General features: G+C 39.5%; 1 protein-coding gene across 3 annotated transcripts in view; it reads left to right on the plus strand.

The window, feature by feature from the left end:
* The window catches only part of MIGA1 (mitoguardin 1), a 1,154,615-nt gene that overhangs the window by 120,303 nt on the left and 1,009,792 nt on the right, over positions 1-24,520 (plus strand). For all 3 annotated transcript variants that reach the window (XM_044085862.1, XM_044085860.1, XM_044085861.1), the window contains exon 2: positions 5,195-5,369. In XM_044085862.1, the coding sequence (XP_043941797.1) occupies positions 5,271-5,369 (99 nt within the window). In that variant the 5' untranslated portion in view covers positions 5,195-5,270. The remainder of the gene's footprint in view (positions 1-5,194; positions 5,370-24,520) is intronic.

A 24,520-nucleotide genomic window follows, 5' to 3' on the forward strand; every position in this document is an offset into this window, starting at 1 on the left:
TGTGCATACACATTGATCTATACCAACCATTCCATTTCTGGTTGAAATTACAAAGAATGAGTTAATTTTGCTAGAATTTGTTTGTTGCATAAATAAGCAGATTGTTAAGCCAAGAGTGACAGACTTGTACAAAAGGTGGACATCGGTAATGCTTGGATATTTTCATATCCTTTTTTTTTTCCTTTAAACACTTTCCACTGACCTCAGACCCTATGACAAGTTCATAGGTGTGTACTAGGCTAATGGCCCTGGAGCCTTTACAAGCCTAGCCCATAGGATTACCCTGGCATCGTGCCACCCGACCTTAGTTCCCAGTGCCTCTGTCAAGTAGAGCCACTGGAGTGATCCGTGGGGGGAATTTTCTATTTCCCATCCACCCTCTTGAAGAGGTGCAGTGAGATGCTCTGCTTGACATGTATGGGAAGTCTATTCCATGGCATGGGCAGTCTCTGGGTTATGAACCTGTCCCTCCAGCTTGTTCTGGTGATTGTGGTAATGAGGTTGAGTTCTCTGGAGCGTGTAGTGTGAAGGGATTGGGATTTCCTTAGATGTAGCATTTCTAACAGAGCTGGGTCAGACATGGCTTTGCAAGTCAAGCAGAGATCACCTCTAAGTAGGTGATATGAGACAGAGAATAGTTGGAGTTTTTTTGAGTCTGTCCATATAGGACAAGTGTTTAAGGCCTAGGATCCTCTTTGTGAGGTACTTTTGCAACCTCTCCAGTTGTTGCAGGTGTCTAGTGAGGTACATCCAAAATGGGGTGTTATACTTGATGATTGGCCTAATGAGGGAAGAGTAGAGGGAGACAATGACCTCTTTCTTCCTGGATGCAAAACCATTAGTAATGAGATGTGCCACATAGAAGGACTTTCTGACCACAGTGGCAATTTGGTGGTCAAAAGAGAGGCTGCTGTCAACCTGTGTTACCAGATCTCTTATGACGCCTTCTGTGTTCAGTGGACTACCATCAGTGTGGTAATTCATGGGAACCTGTTTTTTCCCAAAGGGGATGACGACACATTTTTTGGCATTAAGCTTAAGACCATGGTTCTGACACCAGTTGTTGCTCTCGGTAAGGCCTCTCTGTAGGATGTCAACATCACTTGGGGAGTTAATTATGGCTCCCAACTTGCAGTCGTCTGCAAACTTTGTTAGCCAGAGTCCCTTCATGTTGGCTTGGACTTCAGAGAAGTAGATAACAAACAGGAGAGGATCCAGGACCGAACCCTGTGGGACTCCACTCATGACTGGTCGGCAGTCTGACTTGGAACCCACAGTGTGAAAGTAGCTGACTCCATCTGTGAGGCAGTTTGCAACCCACCCCTAGTGATATAGGGGTTGATGCCTAGCTTAGTGAGTTTTTCTATGATTCCTGAGTGGGGAATGGGATTAAAGGCCTTGGCCAGATTGAGGTAGGCTGTATGAACCACCTTGACTTCATCCACAGCTCTGGTGACTGACTCAAAGAAGTTGACCAGGTTGAGCAGGCATGATCTACCCTTCACAAAACCAAACTGTGTGGGATCCAGAGTTTGGAGAGTCCCAATATCCTTGTTTATTATGTCCATAATGTTGCGTTCCATAGCTTTGCATATCAGACTTGTCAGGCTAATGGGGCGATTGTTCCCAGGGTCTGTAGTCCTCTTTTGTGGAGAGGGATGACTGTAGCAGTGCGGCATTCGTTAGGGACAAAGCTTGAGGTGAGGCTGTGATTGAACAGAAGACACAGGTGAGGTGCCTGTTCACCCTGTAGCTCATGTAGAATGCAGCCAGGGATATTGTCGGGTCACGTAGAAGCTGTATTCTTGGCCTTGGACAGAGCTGTTTTAACCTGTGTACAGTGATACTGGGTACCTGGCAATCTACTGGTATTGTGATTGGCCCTGTGGTGGGGGCGAGAGGGGTAAAGTTGGCACTGAAAGTACTGGCAATATCTGTTGGCTCAGCATAGGAATTGCCATTGTGCAACAGCTCTGAGCAAATCTGGATATTGCCATGGAGATTCTTTACATAACTATAGAAGGCCTTGTGGTTGTATCTGCTGCAATTCTGTTTTCATAGCTAGCTTTAGAGGATTTGATGAGGGATCACAACATTTTGTTGAGGCTGATAAGGGAGTTTTTCCAGTTTTGGGACTTCACCTTATTTTCCATCAGTTTCCTCCTTCTGTTGTAGAGTTTGTTCTTCTGTTGTAGAGTTTGTTTATGGCAGGGGAGCACCAGATTGGCTTCCTTTTTTTGGAGGAGAGCATCTTGGTTCTATTGGGTATGACGAGATCCATGCATATGTGTACGTGTTTGTACAGGGCATTAGTGTATGATTTGGCGGTTATACAGTTGTTTTTCAATTGCATGTGTGCCGTGAAATTAGCTAACTCTGGTTTTAGGAGCCCAAAGTTAGCTTTGGAGGTTTTTCATGGTGGTTACCTTTGTGGGGGGGTGGGAGGGATGTGGATTTCCAAGGTGATTAGTTTGTGGTAGGATCTTACCAGGGAGGAGTTGACTACCGGTATAGAGCAATGGTCACCCATGTTAATAATGACCAGGTCAAGGATGTTGCTACCTCTAGTGGAGGTAAGAATGAGCTGGTCCAGGGCATTGGAATTAATGAATTCCAGGAAACATCGGGCAAGTGTATTGGTACATGAGTAGTTTTACCAGTTAATGGAGGGGTAGTTGAAGTCGCCCATTATGAGAGTGTTAGGTTAGACCCTAATATTCTCCAGGGTGCTTAGGAATGTGGAGTGAGAGTCTTGGGTCATGGTTGGAGACCTATAGCAGGCTATGACTTGAATCGCTCTCTTACCCAATATTAGCTGCACCTGAAGTATATCTGATGCATTATGTTGGGCTACCAGTCTGGAGGTGTGCACATCCTTTATGAATATGAAAACACCACCTCATTTGGAGCTTCGGTCAAAGTTCTGGGGCCAAAAGGTATGGAATGAGTTATAGCCTGGTAGTGCAGGGGTACTATCTGCTGCCTTGAACCAGGTTTCTGTTATAGCACAAATGTTGATGTTCTGCATTTTAAGGAGTGCTTCGTGTGAGTGCATTTTGAGATTTATACTTCAAGCGTTGAGCAGCATGACCCTCAGATTGCATTTGTTTGTAGCTGTTATGGTGGTAATTTGGTCTTTGGAACACCGTTTAAAAAAGGCACTGTAGGGGTGGCAAGAGCCTTAGCCAGTATCCAGAAGTGCAGGGGTGATAGATATAGGCCATCTCTGGCAAAACACCGAGATCTGTCAATCATGTCATCCCAGGCAGACAGATACTGGATCCCCTTAGAATGACACCAGAAACTTGGCTAATTGCTGAACTCAATCATTTTCTCCTTGTACAGGGTGATGGTAGGAGACTGCTCAGGGCTAGAGTCGTACCCGCCTGGGCTAGATAATCTGAGAGCTCCTCCATGTCTCTTTTCATGTAGTCCAGGGAGGAAGGTCTCAGGTACAAGTGGCCCACTACCCAACATGTTGATTGGTCTTCCTAAAGGTGCAAATGATTATATGTAGTAGTTTAGCTTGTGACAGTGAAGACAAAGTTTTCAATGTTGTGCACACTAGTCCTGTTGCATACTGGAGCTGTGGATGCAAAGTGGATTAAGTGCAAACCAGACATGCACAGTCTTTTATGTACTTTATATTACAGTGGGTCTTGCATGCCCCCTTTCTTCAAGTCCCATAACCACCTCCCCCTGACTACCCTAAGAAAAGCTGCCACATCACTAAACCCTCTCACTATATCCTTGAAGAAGGTGAGCTATGATTTCTCTTTCTCATGGGCAGGTCCTTTTTATATGCATCATTTACTCAAGGCATCATCTTTTGAATCTCCCTTCCCTTCTTGATGACCACTGTGTAATCTCTATATTTTTCATAAATATAATTTCCATACCAGCAAGTATGAATTGTTACTGAGGCATGCAAGTTTTCTGTTAAGGTTACTGAAGATTGTTCCCTATGGATCGTGTTATTCCCTGTACTTTTTAGTGCAAGGTAGCTGGAAGAGAATTTATATAAACTTAGCAAGTTAGTAGTTTATGTAGTCCAATGCATGAGTTAGGCTAAAGAACATGTTTGAATCTGAGAAGAAAGTATTTGGGCTGCTGCTAGTTTCTGGTTGTAGCATGAAAAACAAGTGAGGGAAGGTGTGCTTAGATGAGAGATTGTTTATGAAGGCACAGTATTTATGGACAAATGTTAGACTACAAAGATGCAGAGGTAACAGTTTGGTATTCTGAGAATGGTAACCATGAGCCCCGAAAGTGAGGCTAGACAAGCAAAAATGTGGGCTTATACTAACTCCAAGAGTATTTCCTTTTTTCCAAGATATGGCAGTCTCGGAGTTGGTATGTATAAGGGCAAAGGTGTGATAGGTGCGGAGAGGTTTCCAGATCTAAAAAAAAAAACACTTTAAAAGAGAGAACAGCTGTGTTCGACATTCACTGTTTGGCATTTTTACTTTTTTTCCCATAATTCTGGGACTTGTAGTTACGAGTCTCAGAATTAGAGTAGATAGTCAGGTGTGATCATGTAATATCAAAGTGTTTCATAGGAGCTGGTTGTGAAACACAGTCTGGACAACAAATAATGTTTTCTAGCAGTTTAGATAGAATAAGGAAGGGGGAATGGCTTAACTGGGTGTATTTGCCAGTATCTGTATATGTCAATGGGGTGATAAATTATACTGTACCATATAATCTCTTTTCTAAAACAGAAAGATGATGGAAGAAGGATACAAGCAGAACACATGTGACTAGCAGAGCATATTACACAAAATTTCATGCAATAATGCTAACATTTGGTTAAACTGTAAATATTTCTCCTTTTGTTTTGTGATTGCATGGGCAAACCACTACATTTGAACTATAATTGTACAGGCAGTACAAAGTAACATTTGAAAATGGTTTTACTTGCACTACAGACTTGTAAATGGTTTATTGTACTACCGATTGAAAACGCCTTTTCCATATTAAGGTGTAGTAGAAAATGGTACTTGGCCCTGCCAGCTGCAAAGGGCATGTGGTGTAACACACAAACCTTGGTTAACAGTGCTGTAAAGCTGTCTGTGTTGTTGCAAATCTTTAGCATTCATAGTATAGGTTTTCATGTCTTACACATGTTGATGATTTGAACCTTTATAGAAAACAAAGGTCTGCACTAAATATGAATTTCTTTCTTTTTTCTTAGGATTGCATTGAACTGGGAGAATTCCTGCTCTGTTATATGTGAGAGGTGATTAAAAGGATTATGGGAGAAGAGAGATATGTCAGGTGACACAGTTGGTGACTCACAGTCTTCTTTGAAGGCAGTAGCTGTACGTGTGCTTGATCTGCCATTGTCCTGGTACACCGGTCTTCCTGAGGTAATTTACTTATAACCTAATGATGGAACTGTATGTTATTTCTGTAAGTCCAATTTATAGTTTTTCTGAATAATTCATATTTTACATTTTTTTTACTAACCAGATTTAAGAACCAAACACACACTATTAAACCATAGAACCAGACTTGTTACACCTAAACGTACTTTTATTTTAGTAAATGTAGCACTTTTATACCAAGCAAGGCACACTTCGTCAGAACAAAATTAAACTGTTGTATAACCTACCTACAACCAGTCACATGATAAACTAAATCAACTGATTTCATCTTAGAAACAAACATTGAACTTCTTGTTACATGATAAAAATTAAACATCAAAAGTGAAACCAGTGTTTCATAGATTCGTACACTCTTACTAGGCTAACAACTGGGGGGGGGGGGTGTATTTCTAAGCCTAGCCAACTTTTCCCAAAAGAATAATAATGTCCTGTATCCAAATAGGACATTGAGGGCCAGACATTTATAAGCTACCTCTGTCCATATGGGTCATGGGTGCCATGCCTGGTGTAAATTTCCTAGTTCTCATCCACTGGTCTAGGTTGTGCTTAAACTGGGTAATAGATGAATTCCACTTCACATGGATAGGAAGCCTTTTCCATAGGAGGGGGCAGTCTCTGGGACACATGTCTGTCTCTCTTGCATGTTCTGTTTAAGTCACACACAGAATTCAGGTCCTTAGAACTTGTATTTCTGGTACTGTTTGACAAATGAATATGTGGGAGATTCATAAGTGTGGGTTTGTGGATGCCTAGTAAGCCAGAAATAAATCGCCCCTCAGTAATCTATAGGAAACTGAGTAGAGGGAAAGGATTCAAGGCACTCTTTATAAGGCAGGTTTGTTACACCTTGTATTCTTTTTGTAAGGAACTTTTGAGGTCGCTCTAGTTGCTGCATATGCCTGGTTAGGTACATACAAAAGGGATCATTGTACTCCTATGATTGGTCTGATAAGAGTGGAGTACAGTGGCATAATAACCTCTTTGGACCTAGATGCCATACCCTTACTTATAAGTTGTGCAACATAAAAGGACTTCCTTACCACTGTGGCCACGTGGTAGTTGTCGAAGGTAAGGCTACTGTCTATGCGTGTACCCAGATCCCTGACCACAGGGTTGACTCTTAGGGGCATAGTACCAAGATGGTAATTAGCTGGGATGGTTGATTTCCTAAAGGATACAATTATGCATTTCTTAGAATTGAGTTTAAGACCATGGCTTTGGCACCATTTATTAGTCAGACAGAACTTCTTGAACTATGCTAGTGTCTGCAATGGAGTTGATGATAACCCCCAGCTTGCAGTCATCTGCAAACTTAGTCAGCCATAAACCTTCAGCATTTGTTTCCATTTCAGAGAAATATATGCCAAAAAGGAGTGGACCCAGTACCAAGCCCTGGGGGACCCCAATAATGACTGGCCTCACCTATTTTGGCCTCCTGGGTCCTGTCAGTGAGCTAGTTGTCTATTCAGTGGGTGATAAAGGGGTTTATACCTAAATTAGTGAGCTTGTCTATAATGCCTGAGTGGTGTATTGTATCAAAAGCCTTGGCCAAGTTGAGGTAAGCTGTGTGTACAGTCTTAGCTTCATCCAGTGCTTTGGTGACCCTCTGAAAAAAGTCCAACAGATGTTAATAGGTATGACCTTCCTTTTAACAAAGCCGATCTGTGATGGGTCCACTGTTTGCAGGTTACCTAGGCCCTCATTTATTTATTTATTATTTTATTTATTTGACATTTGTTTACCGGGATGGTCTGACTGGGTCTACAGAACCAGTTTTCAGCAGAGGCCCGGGGAGAAAAGCTCCACATACAGTACAATGTAAATACAGTATAATCCAATACAATACAAATGACATTAGAAATACTATACAAAAATAAGTTGAAAGAACATAAACTATGTTACAAGATATTACAATATATACCACACATCTAGGACAATTCTATAGAGTTAAAACATTATAGACAGTAATAGTCACTTTCACCATATACATAGCCTATGAGTAGATACTGTCCAAAACTAGTATGTAGGTAGTGCAGTGTATGACATTGACTGTTATAGTACATGAAAAATAGAATGTTGGTTTCAGTTAGGAAAATAATAGCCAGAAAGATAATGATGTAGAAAGATAGTGAGAGAGTTAAGAATAGAGGCATTACAGTCTGAGCAGTAGTTTAAGGGTATGATATACAAACATAGGAGGAGTTAGGAGAGCCTTAGGATCTTGCAGACTATGAGGAGTTGGAGAGCCTTAGGTTCTTGCAGACTATGAGGAGTTAGGAGAGCCTTAGGATCTCGCAGACTATGAGGAGTTAGGAGAGCCTTAGGATCTTGCAGACTATGAGGAGTTAGGAGAGCCTTAGGATCTTGCAGACTATGAGGAGTTAGAGCCTTAGGATCTTGCAGACTATGAGGAATTAGGAGAGCCTTAGGATCTTGCAGACTATGAGGGAGTGAAGTGTGACAGAAGAAGAGGATGGGGCTAATGTAGAAGAAGAGGAAGAGCTGAGCATTAGGCAAACTTTATGCAGGACCAGAGCTATGTAATTTTTAGATGATTTTTTAGAGAGGCTTTGAAATGGGTTAGGCCAAGCATAGACCTGGTTGCTAGAGATAGTGAATTCCATATTGTAGAGACCGAGTATGAATACAGAGCGTGACCTGGTTTTCATGCAGGTTTTGAGATAGCCAAGAGATTTTTGTCTTATCATAGGGATCGATTTGGTGTGTAAAGTGGCTAATGCAGGGCAGGCAATAGGCTTGACAATAAGGTTGTGCAAGCCAGATAGCTGAATAAAGGCAAGCTGGTTGAGGAGTTCAAGCCATTTCAGTTCTAGTAGTGGTTTACAGTGGTGTGTGTGTGATATTTAGAGTTTGTGACAAACTTTGCAACTTTGTTGTAGCACTGTTCCATCTTGCTTAGGGTAGACGTTTGTAAGTTAGGTTAGTAGCACCATAAAGAAGGGAGGGAAGTAAAAATGTTTTTGCAAGGGTAGTTTTGGTTGCTGCAGTAAAGAAATTTTTTTCTATATAAGAGTCCCAGTTTTTAAGTTATCTTTACATTTTGCTGTATATGGGGGTTGAATGTAGGTTTATTGTCAATGATAAGTCCTAGAAGTTTGGTTTCCTGCACTATTTTTTTGACAGTGTTGTCAGACGCAAGGATGTTGAAATGATAGTGACAAGGGGAGGTATTTTTGGGGTGAAATAGTACTAGTTTAGTCTTTTTTGGATTAAGAAGAAGTTGAGAATTTCTTAGCCAGGATTTGACTTCAGTTAAGGACTGTTGAGTTTTTGAAAGTAGTTCTGGTAGTGACTGAGCAGTGCAGATTATGATGGAATCATCAGCGTACTGAATGAGGGTTCCAGGGTGAGAGGCAGTGTGAAGGTTGTTTGTGAAAATGTTGAAGAGTAGGGGTCCGAGGATGAAGCCTTGAGGGACTCAAGTAGGGTTATGCAGAAAGGGCAACAGTTCATTGGACCATTTCACAGCTTGTTTATGATCCTTGAGGTAGTTCTGAAACCATTTTACTGTGTTACCTGAGAAGCCTAAGTTAGACAGTGTGTTCAATAGTAATGGGTAAGACACTGTGTCAAAGGCCTTGGAGAGATCAAGAAGAACTGAAACTGTATAGCATCCTGCATCTCTGGCCTTGTTCACGATGTCTGTAAAGGATAATAGAGCTGTAGCTGGGTTGGACACCATGTTGGGTTTTGGTTAAAAGATTGTTTTGCAATAGGTATTACATTACCTGCCGATGGGTACCTGTCTCGAGAATTTTGGATATGGGTGACATGATGGATATAGGACGGAAATTGGATGGTTCAAAAGAGTTGCTTCCTTTATGGATGGGGGTGATGTGAGATTGTTTTCATATGACAGGTACTTCTGATTCAGATAAAGACCTATTTGTAAGGACACTGATTGGGTAGGCGATTTGAGATGCAGTTAGTTTGAGGTAGTATGGTAGAAGATTATCAGCTGAGGTGGAGCAGGATTTTAGTTTTTGTAGCAGTTTCTTAATGGTGTCCTTGGGTATGGGCTGAAACAAGAATGGGGTTTGTATGACATTTTGTTCAGTAGGGGGGTTATTCATGACAGGGTTAGAAGTAGTTGATGGTCTAGGGTTGGTGTCCGAATAGGTTGAAGGTGGGGGGGTCCAGCATTAGGGGTGTTAGTTAATAGGTCTGATATTGATTTTATGAAGTGCTTGTTAAAGTTTTTGGCTATTTGTAATGGAAGGGTATCAGGTGATAGGGTGTACTCTTGTTTGTTCCAGGGTTAAGTAGAGAAGATATGGAGTGGCAAAATTTATTGGGGTTGATTTTTTTGCTGGAGTTGAATCAGAGAATAGTCTGACTTTTTATGTCTGTTGATTAGTTTTGTCACTTTGTTATGTAGTATTTTGAAATTTACATGATTTTGTTCATTGTTTTTTTTTAGTTTCCAGGTCATCCAGGCTAGGTCCCTTTGCTTCATCAGGTATTTACATTCCTTAGAGAGCCATGGCACTGAGTTCTGATTGATTCTGTTCAAATGAATGGGAGCTAGGGTATTCATCATGTCCATGATGATTTTTCAAATGACCTTGCCTATCAAGTTTGTAAGACTTATGGGTCTGCAGTTACCATGATCAGTGGTTGGACCTCCTTTGTGCAGGAGAATGACTGTAGCCATCTTCCATTTCTTGGTTACAAAACCTGGTTGAAGGCTCCAGTTGAAAAGTGATTCAAGTGGATCAGAGAGGTCATGTTGCATGCTATTTATTAAACATCCTGGGATGTTATCGGAGTCCATCGATGCACAGTATTTGGCCTTGGAAAGTGCATTAATGACCTGTTTTCTTGTAATGGTTGGGGGATTGTTTATGTGGCATTTCCTTTGGACCATCTGGGACAGGGGGAGAAATTTGAACTGAACCTGTCAGCCAAAAGGTTGGCAATGGCCTCAGGTCCAGTGTGGGTGATGGCATTTACAATTAAGTTTTGTGCATTGTTGTGCATTTCCTCTGAGGTTACAAACATAGCCGTCGAAAGGGTACACTTGCATTAATCCAGTATGTATATTAAAATTAATGTTGATAATAGATGATACAAGTGTGAATGTAAAACATAACTTGTCCATCTGCATCCTCAAAGCAGTGCTGAAAGATATATATTCATTTAAAACTGGGTGAATTGCAGCATCTAATTTCAATTGCCATACTAATTCTTTATATTTGATCCCCATTTCCCAACAACCACCCCAAGTGTTGGTATCCACATTTTCTAAGTCTGAAAATAGAAATCTGTCAAAGTTGGCACAATAATGGGCTCATTTGCTTAGGGGGGGTATTAAGATCATTTTATTTATGCCATAGTCATGCTCATACATCCTCCTTTGTAAAACACTTTCTTTTTCCTACATAGAAGGCTTCAGAAGAAGTGCACTGAGCTAAATAAATCACACCTTTGGTACCACAAATGTATTTTTTAGGAAAATTAGGCATAGCTATCTTATTTACTTCATTAATAAATTTATATTGCTTGTAAAAGGCACATTTAAATATTCCCATCCTAAGTTTATTTGAATTACTTGCTGTACTAATAATTTTGTTGGAATTCCCCATCTTATTATTTAGATTTTAATTTTGTTTATAAACAAAATCTGGAGCTAAACCAGCAATCTTAGATACATTTTCAAAGTAAGAGAACACCCCCCCCAATTCCTATAAATAATATTTCTAACTACATCTATGTCTACATTATAACTCAGCACCATAGCTTTATCAAATAAATGTTCATTATTTTCCATAGTTTTATCATATGTACCCCTAAGTATAAGAGGAAACTTTGTTTTCCTGCTTCCTTAAAGTATCATCCAATAATTTGGGGTGTCTCCTTTCCTCAAACATTCCTTTCAAGTTGTGTTATACACTAATGAACAAATTATCCTTAACATTCTTACCATCTGACCTTTCACAAGACTCCTTTCTGCTTGAAAAAGTGACAATTATTAAAATGTAGATAGGAATTTGAAAACATAAGCTTCCTAAAAAGTTGGGATACATTTTTTCTGTTTTTCGTATCCTTGCTTAGTCACATTCAAATATTTTATAATAACCACTGAGTAATTGTATATATGACTTAAAAATTTGTGGTGTCCTATAAATAACTTAAAATTCCAGCAGTGACTCAGACATTCCTCGCCAGAAAATAAAAATGTTATCTAAAGCTCACAGATACATTTTACAAGATTTAAAAGAATTAAACACGGAATTTTTCTCTCAAAACTGCAGAACTAAATTTGCATGAATTGGAGTGCAAGCTACCCCCATTTCTACTGCCCTTAACTGGTTATAATATTCACCCTCAAAGTATATAATATTGTTGTATAAAAGTGCATTCCATAAACTATGCAATTATATTCATATCGTCAGTTGACAGATATCGATATTCAACCAAAACACCCCTAAACCTAGCACGTCCTGTGGTATGTGGTGTTTTACAGTAAACAAGTCAATAACATCCACCATTACTAGCAATAAATAATCTGAATATAAAGTATTTTTAAACCACTTAAAACATGCCAGGAATCTGTTCAAATGTAGTTTTGATTGTCACAAAAAAATTTTAACTTAGTGTCTCTGTATATGTCCAAATGCTGTGTTTTTCATACCTTAGCCACCACAGCTGCATGTAAAGATGATTCCTAGTGTTTTCTAGGGCATTGGGTATTCCGGGTATTCCAAAAAATGATTGGAATAATTGGACATTCAACATTTGCAAAATTATGTAAAGATGGTGTAATACTCTGTTCCATCAATAAATCATTTAAGTACATATCTATCTTCCTGTGTACAATATTTATTTCATTCTTAGAAATCTACTTATAAGCATTAGAATTATTAAGAATGGAAAACATTCTTCAAATGTAATCTATAGTAGCCATAACAACCAATCCTTTGCCTTTATCTGGCTTCATTAAACAGAGGGATTTGTCCTAAATCAGATCATTCAATTACTTTCTTTTGTCTCAGGGTAAATTAAAATAACATTTAAAAAAGTTTATTTTTCACTAACTTTCAAATGTCAGATTCACATATTCATTCCAACATATGAATAGCCAGGTGTAATGGTAAGACTGTCATCAACCTTTTGCTTAAAAATGAATCCACATAATTTGAAGCTATTTTTAATTTAAACTGAGACAAAAGAGACCTATTGAATAATTTGGTTCAGGACAAATCTCTCCATTACTGAAGCATGCTTTGGGCAGAGGATTGTCCATTGTGGACACTGTAGATAACACTGTGAGAATATTTTCTAATCTTTACCAAGTCTAACGTTTATAAACTGGTTTCCAAAAATAAAATAAACATTTCATATAGGAGGATAGATATGTAGTTATACAAGTTATTGATGGAACAGAGCATTACACTATATCTATATACATTTTTAATTGTCGAATGTCAAATTATTCCAACCATTTTAGAATACCGAAGGTCATTATGAATATTGTGAATCCTCCATAAGTCTAACTAATGTGACCAGGGGTCCAGTAACATAACATTTGGACATATACATGGGCAATAAGTTAAAAGTCGTTTGTGATGATCGCTATTATATTTTAAAGGATTCCTGGTATTTTTAAGTAGGTTGAAAAATACCATATTCAGGTAATTATTTTTGTGTAATTGTGGACATAATTAAATTGTTTACTATAATTCTACACAAACTAGTATTTGACCTGGGGATCTTTTGATTATTAGCATTTGTCAACCTTGATATGAATATGTGTGCAGTTTATGGAATTCGTTGTACACAATTTTATATATTTTGAAGGTGAATTTTTGTCAGCAGTTAAGTGGAGTAGCAATGAGGATGACTTGCTCTCCAATTTATGCAAATGTAGTCCTGTGGTTTTAAGAGAAGATTTCTGTATTTAATTTGTCTTATAAATTATGTTGTAAAATTTATTTATGATTTTTAGATATTTTTATTTTGTGGTCAGGAATGATCGAGTTGCTGCAGGAAGTTTTAAGTCCTTTATAAGATACAATAGATGGTTACAATTTATATGTAATTATTTTAGAGCTGTTATAAACAGCATGGATGTTATTATAATTAAGGATAAGACAAACATACAATATTGCAAGAGTTCAGAAACTGGCCCATCTGTGAGTAGTAAGGCTGTGGCGAAAAAGGCCTCTTAGAGCAATTGTGGAACCCAGTGATTCAGAGGCACATTAGCCACAATGAGGAAAGATCTCATTATCATCAAATCCACATGCCTCTGAATCACTTTGTTATTATCACAAGGACTAACAGGCCCTTTTCTGCTGCCCTTTCTGTAATCACTGCTGACAGATGATGCATTGTGTTAGTATAGGCACCCCTTCATTCATACCCCCCACACATAATATACACCACCATACCTTTTAGCTGTTCCTAATTTAAAAGAGTGTCTCTGGTGTTGCCTCTTATTTTTCCCTCTCTCTTGTAAGTCACAAATTATTACATTTAATGAATACTGATAGACATTAGAATTTCATTATTTTTATTCAAAAAATCATCATGATGCAAGACCTTTTACTGTATTAATTTAAGTGAATAAGAATAATATTTAGAAAGACTTTCTGGCTTTATCTCGTGTCCCCCATGGGTTATCCTTATGTTTTGAGCATTTCCCCATATGTCATGCACCATTACAGTTAGTGAATCTTGCCAGACATTAGAGTTGTTTACATTTTTGCTTCCCTAATATGCTTTGTGCTGCAAAACCTAAGTTCTATAAATCTTATATGTGGATTTGAATAATATTATACTGTCCATGGTGTTTAGTGTTCCCTACTCCAAGTATTGCATGACGTTCTCACTGGTCGAGGAGTTTAGAGATATGGCAGCTGCAACCCGCATAACACGTGTGCACACATGTACACGTGTGACAGCATGCACACATAAATGTACTTCCACACACACGTCCACACCCGCATGCACACACTCACAAACTTACATACTAAGTATGAGAACTTATTGGCTAATGTTTACTATTTTTTGCAAAATGCTACCACTGAAACATTTATCACTTCTCCACACCTAACACTCAGTCTGCAACCTTTCCCTTTGTATAGCATTCTAATCATAATATTTCTATGCTCAAGCAGCTGAACCCAGTTCCTAAAATATTCACAACATACACAAACACACGTAAACAGAGCAGACTGGCTTTTTTCTACTAGTTTTCACAGAAAAGTTCTGGTAAAGCATTTACCATTCCCCTGCCCTCAGCACTCAAAATGCAGCCTCCCCCTTTGTTATAAGGATCATAATCCATAATAATGTTTTTGTTGTATTTCTGGCACTACAAGACCCTAAGAATCATGCAAAAATAAATGACTAATGCTGACTGTGTGTCATCTACCATTGCTATTAAAGTGCTTATCACTTCCTCACTCAGAGAACTGAGAATGCAGCCTTCATTCAGTAATTGGGAACATTTGGACCATATTCCTTACTTCAAGAAATCCAACTGAGCCACTGCGGGACTTTATCCCTTCTTTGTCCATCATATCACCCCAACAGTAACAATACAGATCCTACTGTTCCTGTTTGTCACACAATGCAGCCTTTACTTTTGTTATTACACTTAATAAATAAAAACTTCTTATCTAAATATAAGTAGAGGTTTAAGGCATTGCTTATGTAATCTTTTGTCCGTATCACAGTTTGTAGTCTCACCCGAAAGACTTACTTTCAGCAAAGAAACTCCCACCCACCTAAACACTTTCGGCTTTTCTCACAAATGGCCCGGAAAATGTGGCTTAGGACACTCATTAACAAGGCATGGATTGCCTAGATGAGCCATTACTGTGTTATAGAGAGAGGTGGGACATGGGAGATTGCATTGTAATGAACAGGATGGGATATTACTTCAGTTCATTTTCAGGAGTGGCTGAAAATAAATTATTTCATTGTTACAATCAATGTATTAACATAGTAATTTCTTTTAACATCCACCAAGGCAGGGAGGGTGGCATGAATTTATTTTAAGACTTTTTAATGATCTTAAAATAAAACATGTACAGAAAAACTGAGTAATTTTGGTGTCTGTAGTTTTGGCCATTTCTGTGGGTGCCAAGTTAATTTCTTATCCATCATAAAGAGGTTAAACTAAAAGAAAGCACTGTCAGCTAGAATTCTAAAAGCAATTCCCTCACTATGCTTTCCTGGTAGGTTTGGAATACTGGTCCGTGAATTAGCCCAGTGGAGCTGGTCTACCTATAGATTATTTAGATAAGTGACACTGCTTTCATACTCATACCATCTACTGTTATGGTGAGTATTTCTCACGCATTTCTGCTTTGTCTGCCAATTCCAAAGCTTTGATGAAGTAAATAAAATATCCCCATGATGGCAAGAACAGTAAGAGTGAGACTGTTGCTGGTACCCCACTTAAATGCATACATTTCAAGCATTTTGGGGTAGTTGTGAAGAGAAGAGAGTGAGAGCCATCTTGGAGATTGGAATTTTGTTAAAAGGCAGTTGTGGTACTTTAAGACAAAATAAATAAAGGGGGCAAGGATTGACGCATCAAAATAGCAGCTTTGGACTGGTCAAATCACAACCTGAAGAATCCAAGTTACTAATCAGGTTTCACCTCATATCATGCGTTCCGGCCCCAAAATCCGGACAACACCAAGAAAGGAGGGGGGTGTCCATATTCATAAAGGACACCCACACCTCAAGGTTGGTGGCAACGCACGATGCATCAGAGACCATCCAGGTGCAATTAACCATAGGCAAGACTGCTCTGCAATTTGTAGCATGTTACAGGCCACCCTCTCAAACTCAGGAACCTCACATGGCCTTCCTGAAAACAATGGAGGGGATAAATGTATCTCCAAACACCATCATACTAGGTGACTTCAACTACCCTAATATAGACTGGGAACACTACTCAAGCCCAAACACTCTAGCCCAAAGGTTCCTGGAGTTCATAAACTCAAATGCCATGGAACAACTAGTCACCATCCCCACAAGAGGAGAAAACATACTTGATCTCATCATCACGAACATGGGATCACAATGTTCAACACCGGAAGTATACCCCTCACTGGTGAGATCAGATCATAAACTAATCTCGCTGGAGGTCCTCGTCCCGCCCCCACCTGAAATAAAAAAGACCACAGTGAAAAACTTCTCAAAAGCCGACTTCACACTTCTAAAACTAGTGTGGTCTCCTTTAAGGCCCCTGAGCCAGTGGTAAACATTACTCAAACCGCTAAATCACTTACAAATGCCTTCTACCAGCACCTACAGGACTGCATGGATCAGGCAATCCCAAACAAAACTAAGACTCTTTGTACCAAAGGCAAGCGTCCAGTCTGGTGGACCCCAGCCATAAACTAGCTCTACAACAAAAGGAGGAAGCTACTACAAGATAGAGCAAAATCCTTGAAAGGTAAGACACCTTTGATCATTATAAGTATAAAACTAAGAGCTCTCATAAAATCATCCAAGGCAAATTTTGAGAGAAAAATCACCAAGGACTCAAAAGACAATCATAAGGCCTTCTTTAGCTATGTTAGAAACCTAGGAGGAAACTCCCAGATATGCTCAGAATTAGTTCAAAATGATGTGAAGATTTCTGAACCTACGCACATTGCCAACATACTGGCTGACAGGTTCAGTGCAAACTTCTCCCCCCCCAAAGGAGAGATATCTATACCAGAGGATTGTAGCCCCCCAAACATCTCCAACGCCCAGGTGGGAACTGCTCTCTCCAAAGCAAAACACAGCATCCATGGGACCGGATGGTGTCCCCGGCTGTGTGCTCCACTTAACTCAATGAGGAATTAAACCCGCAGTTAGGACAGCTGTTTAATCTTAGCCTCACCTCAGGATACGTACTCCAAGGAGTGGCGCACGCGACTGTGGTCCCACTTCACAAGGCGGTGCCTCCACCGACCCTGGAAATTACCATCCCATTAGCTTGACAAGCCTTATCTGCAAAGCCATGGAGAGGATGATAATGGAACTCATAAATAAAGACATAGGGAACTTGCAGACTTTGGATCCAACCCAGTTTGGCTTTGTCAAAGGCAGATCATGCCTTTTAAACTTGGTTGACTTTTTCGAGACAGTCACCAAGGCCATTGATGAGGGAAAGGCAGTCCATACAGCCTACCTTGACCTGGCAAATGCCTTCGACACAATACCCCACTCAGGTATCATCGAAAAACTCATCAGCTTGAATGTAAACCCATACATCACAAGATGGGTTGCAAACTGGCTAAGTGACAGAACCCACAGGGTCAGAGTTGCTGTCAGACTCAAAGCCTGTCACAAGTGGTGTCCCACAGGGCTCAGTCCTGGGTCCACTCTTGTTTGGCATCTACTTTTCTGAAGTACAAGCAAACACAGGAGGGTTATGGCTGACAAAGTTTGCAGATGACTGCAAACTGGGCGCCATAGTCGAAAACACATCTGACACAGATATCCTTCAGAAGGGCCTCACAGAAATGGATAACTGGTGCCAGAGCCATGGCCTAAAGTTAAATGCCAAGAAATGCATAGTCATACCCTTCAGGAAAAACAAGGTTACCCCTAGCTACCATATAGGTGGCAATCCACTGAGCACAGAAGAAGTCATCAGGGATCTGGGGACCCAGGGTGACAGTAGCCTTCGCTTGACACTCATGTTGCTAAAGTAGTTAGGAAAACCTTCTACATTGCCCACGCGGATCATGAAGGGATTCACATCTAGATCAAGGGAGGTCATCGCCCTGTACTCATCACTCATTAGACCTATGACTGAGTACAATGCCCCATTCGGAATGTATCTGACCCGACACCTGCAGCAGCTGGAAAGGCCCCAAAAGTTCCTCATCAAAAGGATAAAGGGTCTCAAAATATGTCTTATGCTGCCCGACTGAAAGAACTCCAGCTCTATTCAGTCTCATACCGCTTGCTCAGAGGTGACCTGTGCCTGACATATAAGGCCATGTCAAACCCTGATTTGATGAATATGCTTCACCTCAAAAAATCTAGATCCCTCAGAACCACAAGGGCAGGAGACTTAAACCTTGACACGGTTATTAATAGAACGTGCTGGAGGGACAGATTCATCACCCAGAGACTCCCTATGCTGTGGAACAAAATCCCGGTACATGTGAGGCAGAGCACTCTGGCCTTGTTCAAGAGGAATCTTGACCAATGGATGGGGGATCGCAGATATACCCCAGGGATTACTTCAGTGTCACTGCTTGACAGAGGCACAGCAAAATAATAGGCATAGTTTTATTCAAACTAAAGGGGTGGCGAAAGCCAAATAACTATGGGCTAGGCTTATAAATGCCCTTGGGCAGATAGCCTAGTATGAACCTATGAACCTATGACGACAGAGCTTAGTTTCTTTAAAATGAAATGGTTCACAACCTCAAAGGGGAGAGATTGTGAGTCATACTTTAAGAGAGCTGAGGTTTACACAAGGAGTGGAGAAGGACAGTTAGTTTGAGCTAACTAGAAAGTTCAATGAATTTTAGTTTGAACTTAGTGATGGATTGGTGCAGTGGTGCAGCGGTAGCATTGTCGCCTCACAGCAAGAGGTTCTCCATTTGAATTCTTGGCTGGGGTGCCTTCTGTGCAGAGTCTGCATGTCCTTCCTGCATTTGTGTGGGTTTCCTCCGGTCTCTCTGGTTTCCTCCCACGTTACAAAGACATGCGTCTGGACCATTTCTCCCTGGGCCTCCACTGAAAATTGACTTTGTTCCAAGTCTGACTTTCCCGGTAAACAGATGTTAAATAAACAAAAATAAAATAAATAAATTGGTGAAGGAAGAGCCATCTGAGCTATACTGGATGGGGAGCAATGAGAATTCCTTTTTGTCTTCCACTACCCCTTAGAATTATAGGATGCAGAACACTGGAGGTGCAATTTCTGTGAAAAGTACATTTGGATTACAGAAGATCTTTAGCCTGCAATTGTTTTTGTTTTTTGTTTTTTTTTAAAAACCCTTTTATTGTGACATAGGCAAATTTACATTCATATAAATTTACATTCATATAAAAGTAATCAAACTTTATTAACATAAACATTATACTTCACATATATTGCTATATATCATATAACCTAAGCAACATTACATAAATTATTCAATTCCTGGCTTTTTTAAAACAAAAACATCGTTATTAAACCATCACTTAATACATAGGCAATCATACATTTATATAAATGAAAACAAACCACACTGATACAATCCTAATTGCAAGCATTTTACATTGCAAACCATACTGACACTCTTAGTTGCAAACATTATACATCACTTATAATCTACCCAATCTTTCTCACTCTGATTTAAGTCCTGTCGCCTTTTAGACCTCCTTCCTCCCTTGTATGTATTATTCCCACAATTCCCATTTTTCCTATGTAGTTTGCTCCTACCATTTTCTAAAGATCTCAGTTCTAGTTGTTTTATCTCTGTCACTGTATTCACTACTTCCAGTAGGTGATGGTGGCCCCTTGTATGGCAGCGGCCTCTCTAGCTCCAGATATGCACTTGTTTTCATGTTGTGCTGTGTGAATCTTTTTATGTGGTGTGTATTGTCAAGTGAGCGGATGTCGCAGTGAAAATGTTGGTGGTGTCATAATGTGATTTAGTGCATGTTATTGCCTGCTTTTTGATAAAATAGCGTGGAGATAAGGGAGGGGGCCTAGTCATCATGAACCAAAATAGCTATGTAAATAAGATGCTAACCATACTATATATACTGATACCTATGATAAGTTGTTGTGTCTTTCGGCTTTTCCCGGTTAGGGGTCGCCACAGTGGAACTCTGGTCTGCTAATGATTGGTAGTTGATTTTTACGTGCCGAGTTACCAGCCCTGATGCACAACCTTCATATGTTAATGAGAAAAACATCTCCTATAGGAAAGTTGACTTGACTTTGGAAGAGTTAGTATAGAACCATGAGATTACACCTGAGGAGCATTCATATATGGTGGTAAAGCATCCAAAAATACCCACAATTTTTGGAGTCCCGAAGATCCACAAGGGCCTTCAGGACCCCCCTTTTAGACCTGTAGTGGATGCAAGAGCTTCAAAAACATATCCTATAGCTAGGTTTATTGATAGTCAGCTAAAAAATGTACTCAAAGACTGCCCATGGATTTTAAAGGATTCCTAGGACTGCTTAGGTAAAATAACCAACGACAAATACTGTGATTTAATCTTCACCACTATGGCTATAAGAGATTTATTTTAATCTATTCCACGTGACATGGGCATTGAGTGGTTTATAGTCCCGGTGCCAACATTCTAATATTAGCCATGGATACATCCTAACCATTAGGACTTTGATGGAATTGGTCTTAGATACGAACATTATTATTTTTGAAGGTCAACTTTTTCGACAGTGCAGGGGGGTAACAATGGAGGCAGCGTGTGCCCCCATATTCACCAATATTGTTTTGGCATTTTGGGAGAAGGAAATTGTGTCTAAAAGTGTATTTACTGATTATTGGACATTTTATGGTCGTTTCTTGGATGACATCATTGTTTTCAGGAAAGGAAGTGAGGGGGATTTGCATAATTTCCTGGAATTTATAGAGCAGAGCACCGAATTTCTGGAATTCACGAGTACTATTACATGGGATGCCACTCATTACTTGGACATCACACTACAAAAAAAACAGAAACATCAAACAAATTACGTCCAATATTTTCAGAAAACCCACATATTCCAGCACCCTCCTGCACTTCGATAGTTGCCATCCACTGTCACAGGAAAAATCCCTAGTAAAAGGGCAAGGGGTTAGGATAGCAAGAATGGTATCAGAACATGATGAATTTCTACATCAGTTGAATATATTAAAAAACATGCTGACAGAGCAGATACCCAGAAACATTTGTGGATGGGATATTGAAGGAAGTTACAACAGAGAGAGGGAATGGACATTTTATTCCTCTGTTAGGGAAAGCACAGAGTAGTGAAGAAGGGGTTGCACACAATGAAGGGAAACACTTCAACAAATCAGGTATATTTAGATTTAATAACCAGTTTTATAATATTAAAAGGATTTTAACACAAAATTGGCACATATTCAGTGTGAATCCAGAACACATTGACTTGGTAGGAACATTCCCCAAAACTGGCTATATAAAAAAGACACCAGCATAAAAAAAATTATGGAAACCTATAGAAAGACGAATGCAAGGATGTGGGGCTTGGTAAAATGTGGATTTTGCATGCAATACAAATATATCCTGGAAGGCAAGGAGGTATATATACCCAATTATGGTATAATACAAAACAAGTTCACTTGCAGCAGTAAGGCAGTTATATATCTAGCTAAGTGCTCCCTGTGTCCATGTTTTTACATAGGAAAAACCATCAATGCACTGAGAACTAGAATCTACCAACATTATTAAGACATTGGTAGGAATGAAACAAAAAATGCCCTAGCTGCACATATTGGTTTGCATCCAGGATGCAGTTTCAGGTTCACTTTCATTGAGCAAGTCACTTTGGGTGAGAGGGGGGGACCGGACCCCTGAATGAATATCTAGAACTGAAGGAGCTCACATGGCAAATGAGAACTAATGTCTATGAGGCACCAGGACTTAACAGTGCAATTTCTATTCGTTCTATTTTAAAACTTAATGCAGAATTTTATATGTTAAGTGTTTTATACAGGATGATGTCATGTAGTAATTTTAAGTAGTTATGTGTATTTATGTATGAATTCACCTTTTGTATATAGGAAGCTATGTCATTTTATGTGATTGACAATGTATAAAAGGTGAGGTTTTTGTTACAATGGTATTTTGATGAAGTTTCTATTGTGAGACGAAAGCCCTCATCAATAAATCGGTTGTGGATCTTACTGGCTTCTATCTGGCTTTTTATATCAGTTTGTGGTTGGTGCGTGCTTTTCTTACTGCATGGAGTGGTGAATGTTGCCTGCGATGGTGATCTGAGCTGATGCAGAGTGCGGGAAATGGAATTTCGCTTTGGTTTGGAAATGGATTCCTTGACTGCGGTGATGGGTTAGAGTGATGAAAAAGGAGAAGGAGATGGTCTGAATGGTGGTCTGTGAGGGTTGATGATGTCAGCAGTAAGGAAGGACTTGGTGGTTGCTGGTGATGGTATGGCCATCGGAGCCTGCAGGTTGAGGTGGTTGAAAGACTGTGGTTGGAAGAGGGTCAGAAGGAAGAACGTTCGACTATATGATGCTAGGGATGGTTGGGACTGCAGGTAGCAGTTGTTAGTCATTGGTGACGACAGGATGGTCAGAGGAAAGGACTGTTTATATATTGATGGATGTGCATGGTTATGGCAGATGTATTGTGCATGTTTATAGCTTCTGATCTTCAGTTGGCTCTTTCACTGTTGAGGTGTTGCTGTTTACTGTTATATGTAGTTGTGTTATGCTGTTATTTATGCATGAGCTTGGAGGAACATAACTTTGTTCAAGTACAGCTGTACTTGAGTATGGTTGAATGACCATGAAGTTTGCTTTGCTTTGCTTTAGATTTTGTTTTCCAGTTTCTAGTAATTCCTTTTTTGGCAGCCACCGATATTAGAGACAGCAAGGCCTTACTATGTCTAGGCAATTCCAATTCTGCATCATAGCTCAGAAAAATCATCTCACTCGTCAGACCAATCTCCCCACCCAGCATCTCTGACAGTGCATCCCGCAGGGAATCCTTACAGTCCACCAATTCACCAAACACCCAGAAAATATGTTCCCAATTACCTCTTTCATCCCCTTCGTACCTCCAACATTTACTGTCTACCTGAGAAAAAATTCTCTGGAGTCTACTTGGGGTATAAAAATATCTATGTAAACATTTCCAGGCAAAAATCCTAAATCTTCTAGATTTTGTTGCATATTTGGGAGACATACATATATCTTCCCAGTGTTTCTTTTTTAATTGCTTGTCCAGTCTCTCTTCCCAATCCTTTATAACCTCCTCTGATTAATTCTTGAAGTTTTCGTGCAATATTTATATGCTCTATTAATTATTCCTTTTTAAATGGTAGCTTCTGTTCTAGATTGTTAAAAACTCTTCCAGTGCTGGTCTTTCATTTAGGATCCTCCTGTTTCTATCTCTTTGCCTATCAATCCCCGATAGGGAAGGTCATCTCAAACCTGCAGTCCAAATTTTTGGCATCTTTTCATTCTATCATCTTTCTCTGTCTAGTTATTTGCTCTTAATACCTTGGTTCCTTTTTCAGTTTTCTCCAATAAATTCCGTCCTCCCTTGCCTATTTTCTGTATCCCTAATTGCAGTCATCCCTATCAGCTGAATCTTCTTTCTCCATTCCTGTGTTGCTTTAGTTCTTAGAATCCTTTCTTTTACTTTATAGGTAAAATATTCTGCATGAGTATTGTTATTTTCCTTAAAGGCCTGCATCCAAAATCCCAGTCTCTCCTTGTTTCTTGAGCTTCCCTCGTGTTTCGTCATCATCCCTTTCCAATTTGAATTATAGTTTTCTGCTTGTACCATCTATAGGAGTTTTAACTGTGTAGCTCTGAAATACCCCTTCAAATTGGGTAATCCCAGTCTGCCCTGTTCTACTGGAAGAATCAACTTATTCCACTTGACTCTTGCCGTCTTCCCCTCCCAGATAAAGTCCTTTAGCTCTTTATTGATTGCTACCCACAACGTCTCCTCTGATTGATAAAAATATGCCTGACCATAAGACTAAAAGGACTAAAACATTTTAACTGCTTGTATCTTACTATCCATATAACAAGACTTCCATTTTCTCAGTTTTTGTATTATCTTTTGTTTAGTCTCTTCTCACATATACTTTGTTGCCACACCAGAATAATTTTTAATCCATACTCCTAAATATTTCATTTGATCATGTCCCAATAAATATGGGTATTCTTGAACCAGTTCATGTGTGGGTACATACTTTACTGATATTGCTTTTCTTTTAGCTTCATTTATTTTTTTTTTTTGTATCCTGAAAAGATTTGAAACTGTCTCAAAATGTACCACAACACTGTAATGTCTATTTCTGGTTTTGTCCGGTACAAAATACTATCATCTGCAAATAAAGCCAGCTTTTCTTGATTACCATACCAATTATATCCTTGAATTTCTGAGTCCCTAGTTTTCTGTGCCAGTGGTTGAAATAC

This window comes from Protopterus annectens, chromosome 10.part0 (assembly GCF_019279795.1).
Source record: "Protopterus annectens isolate FY-2018-M chromosome 10.part0, PAN1.0, whole genome shotgun sequence".
NCBI lineage: Eukaryota > Metazoa > Chordata > Ceratodontiformes > Protopteridae > Protopterus > Protopterus annectens.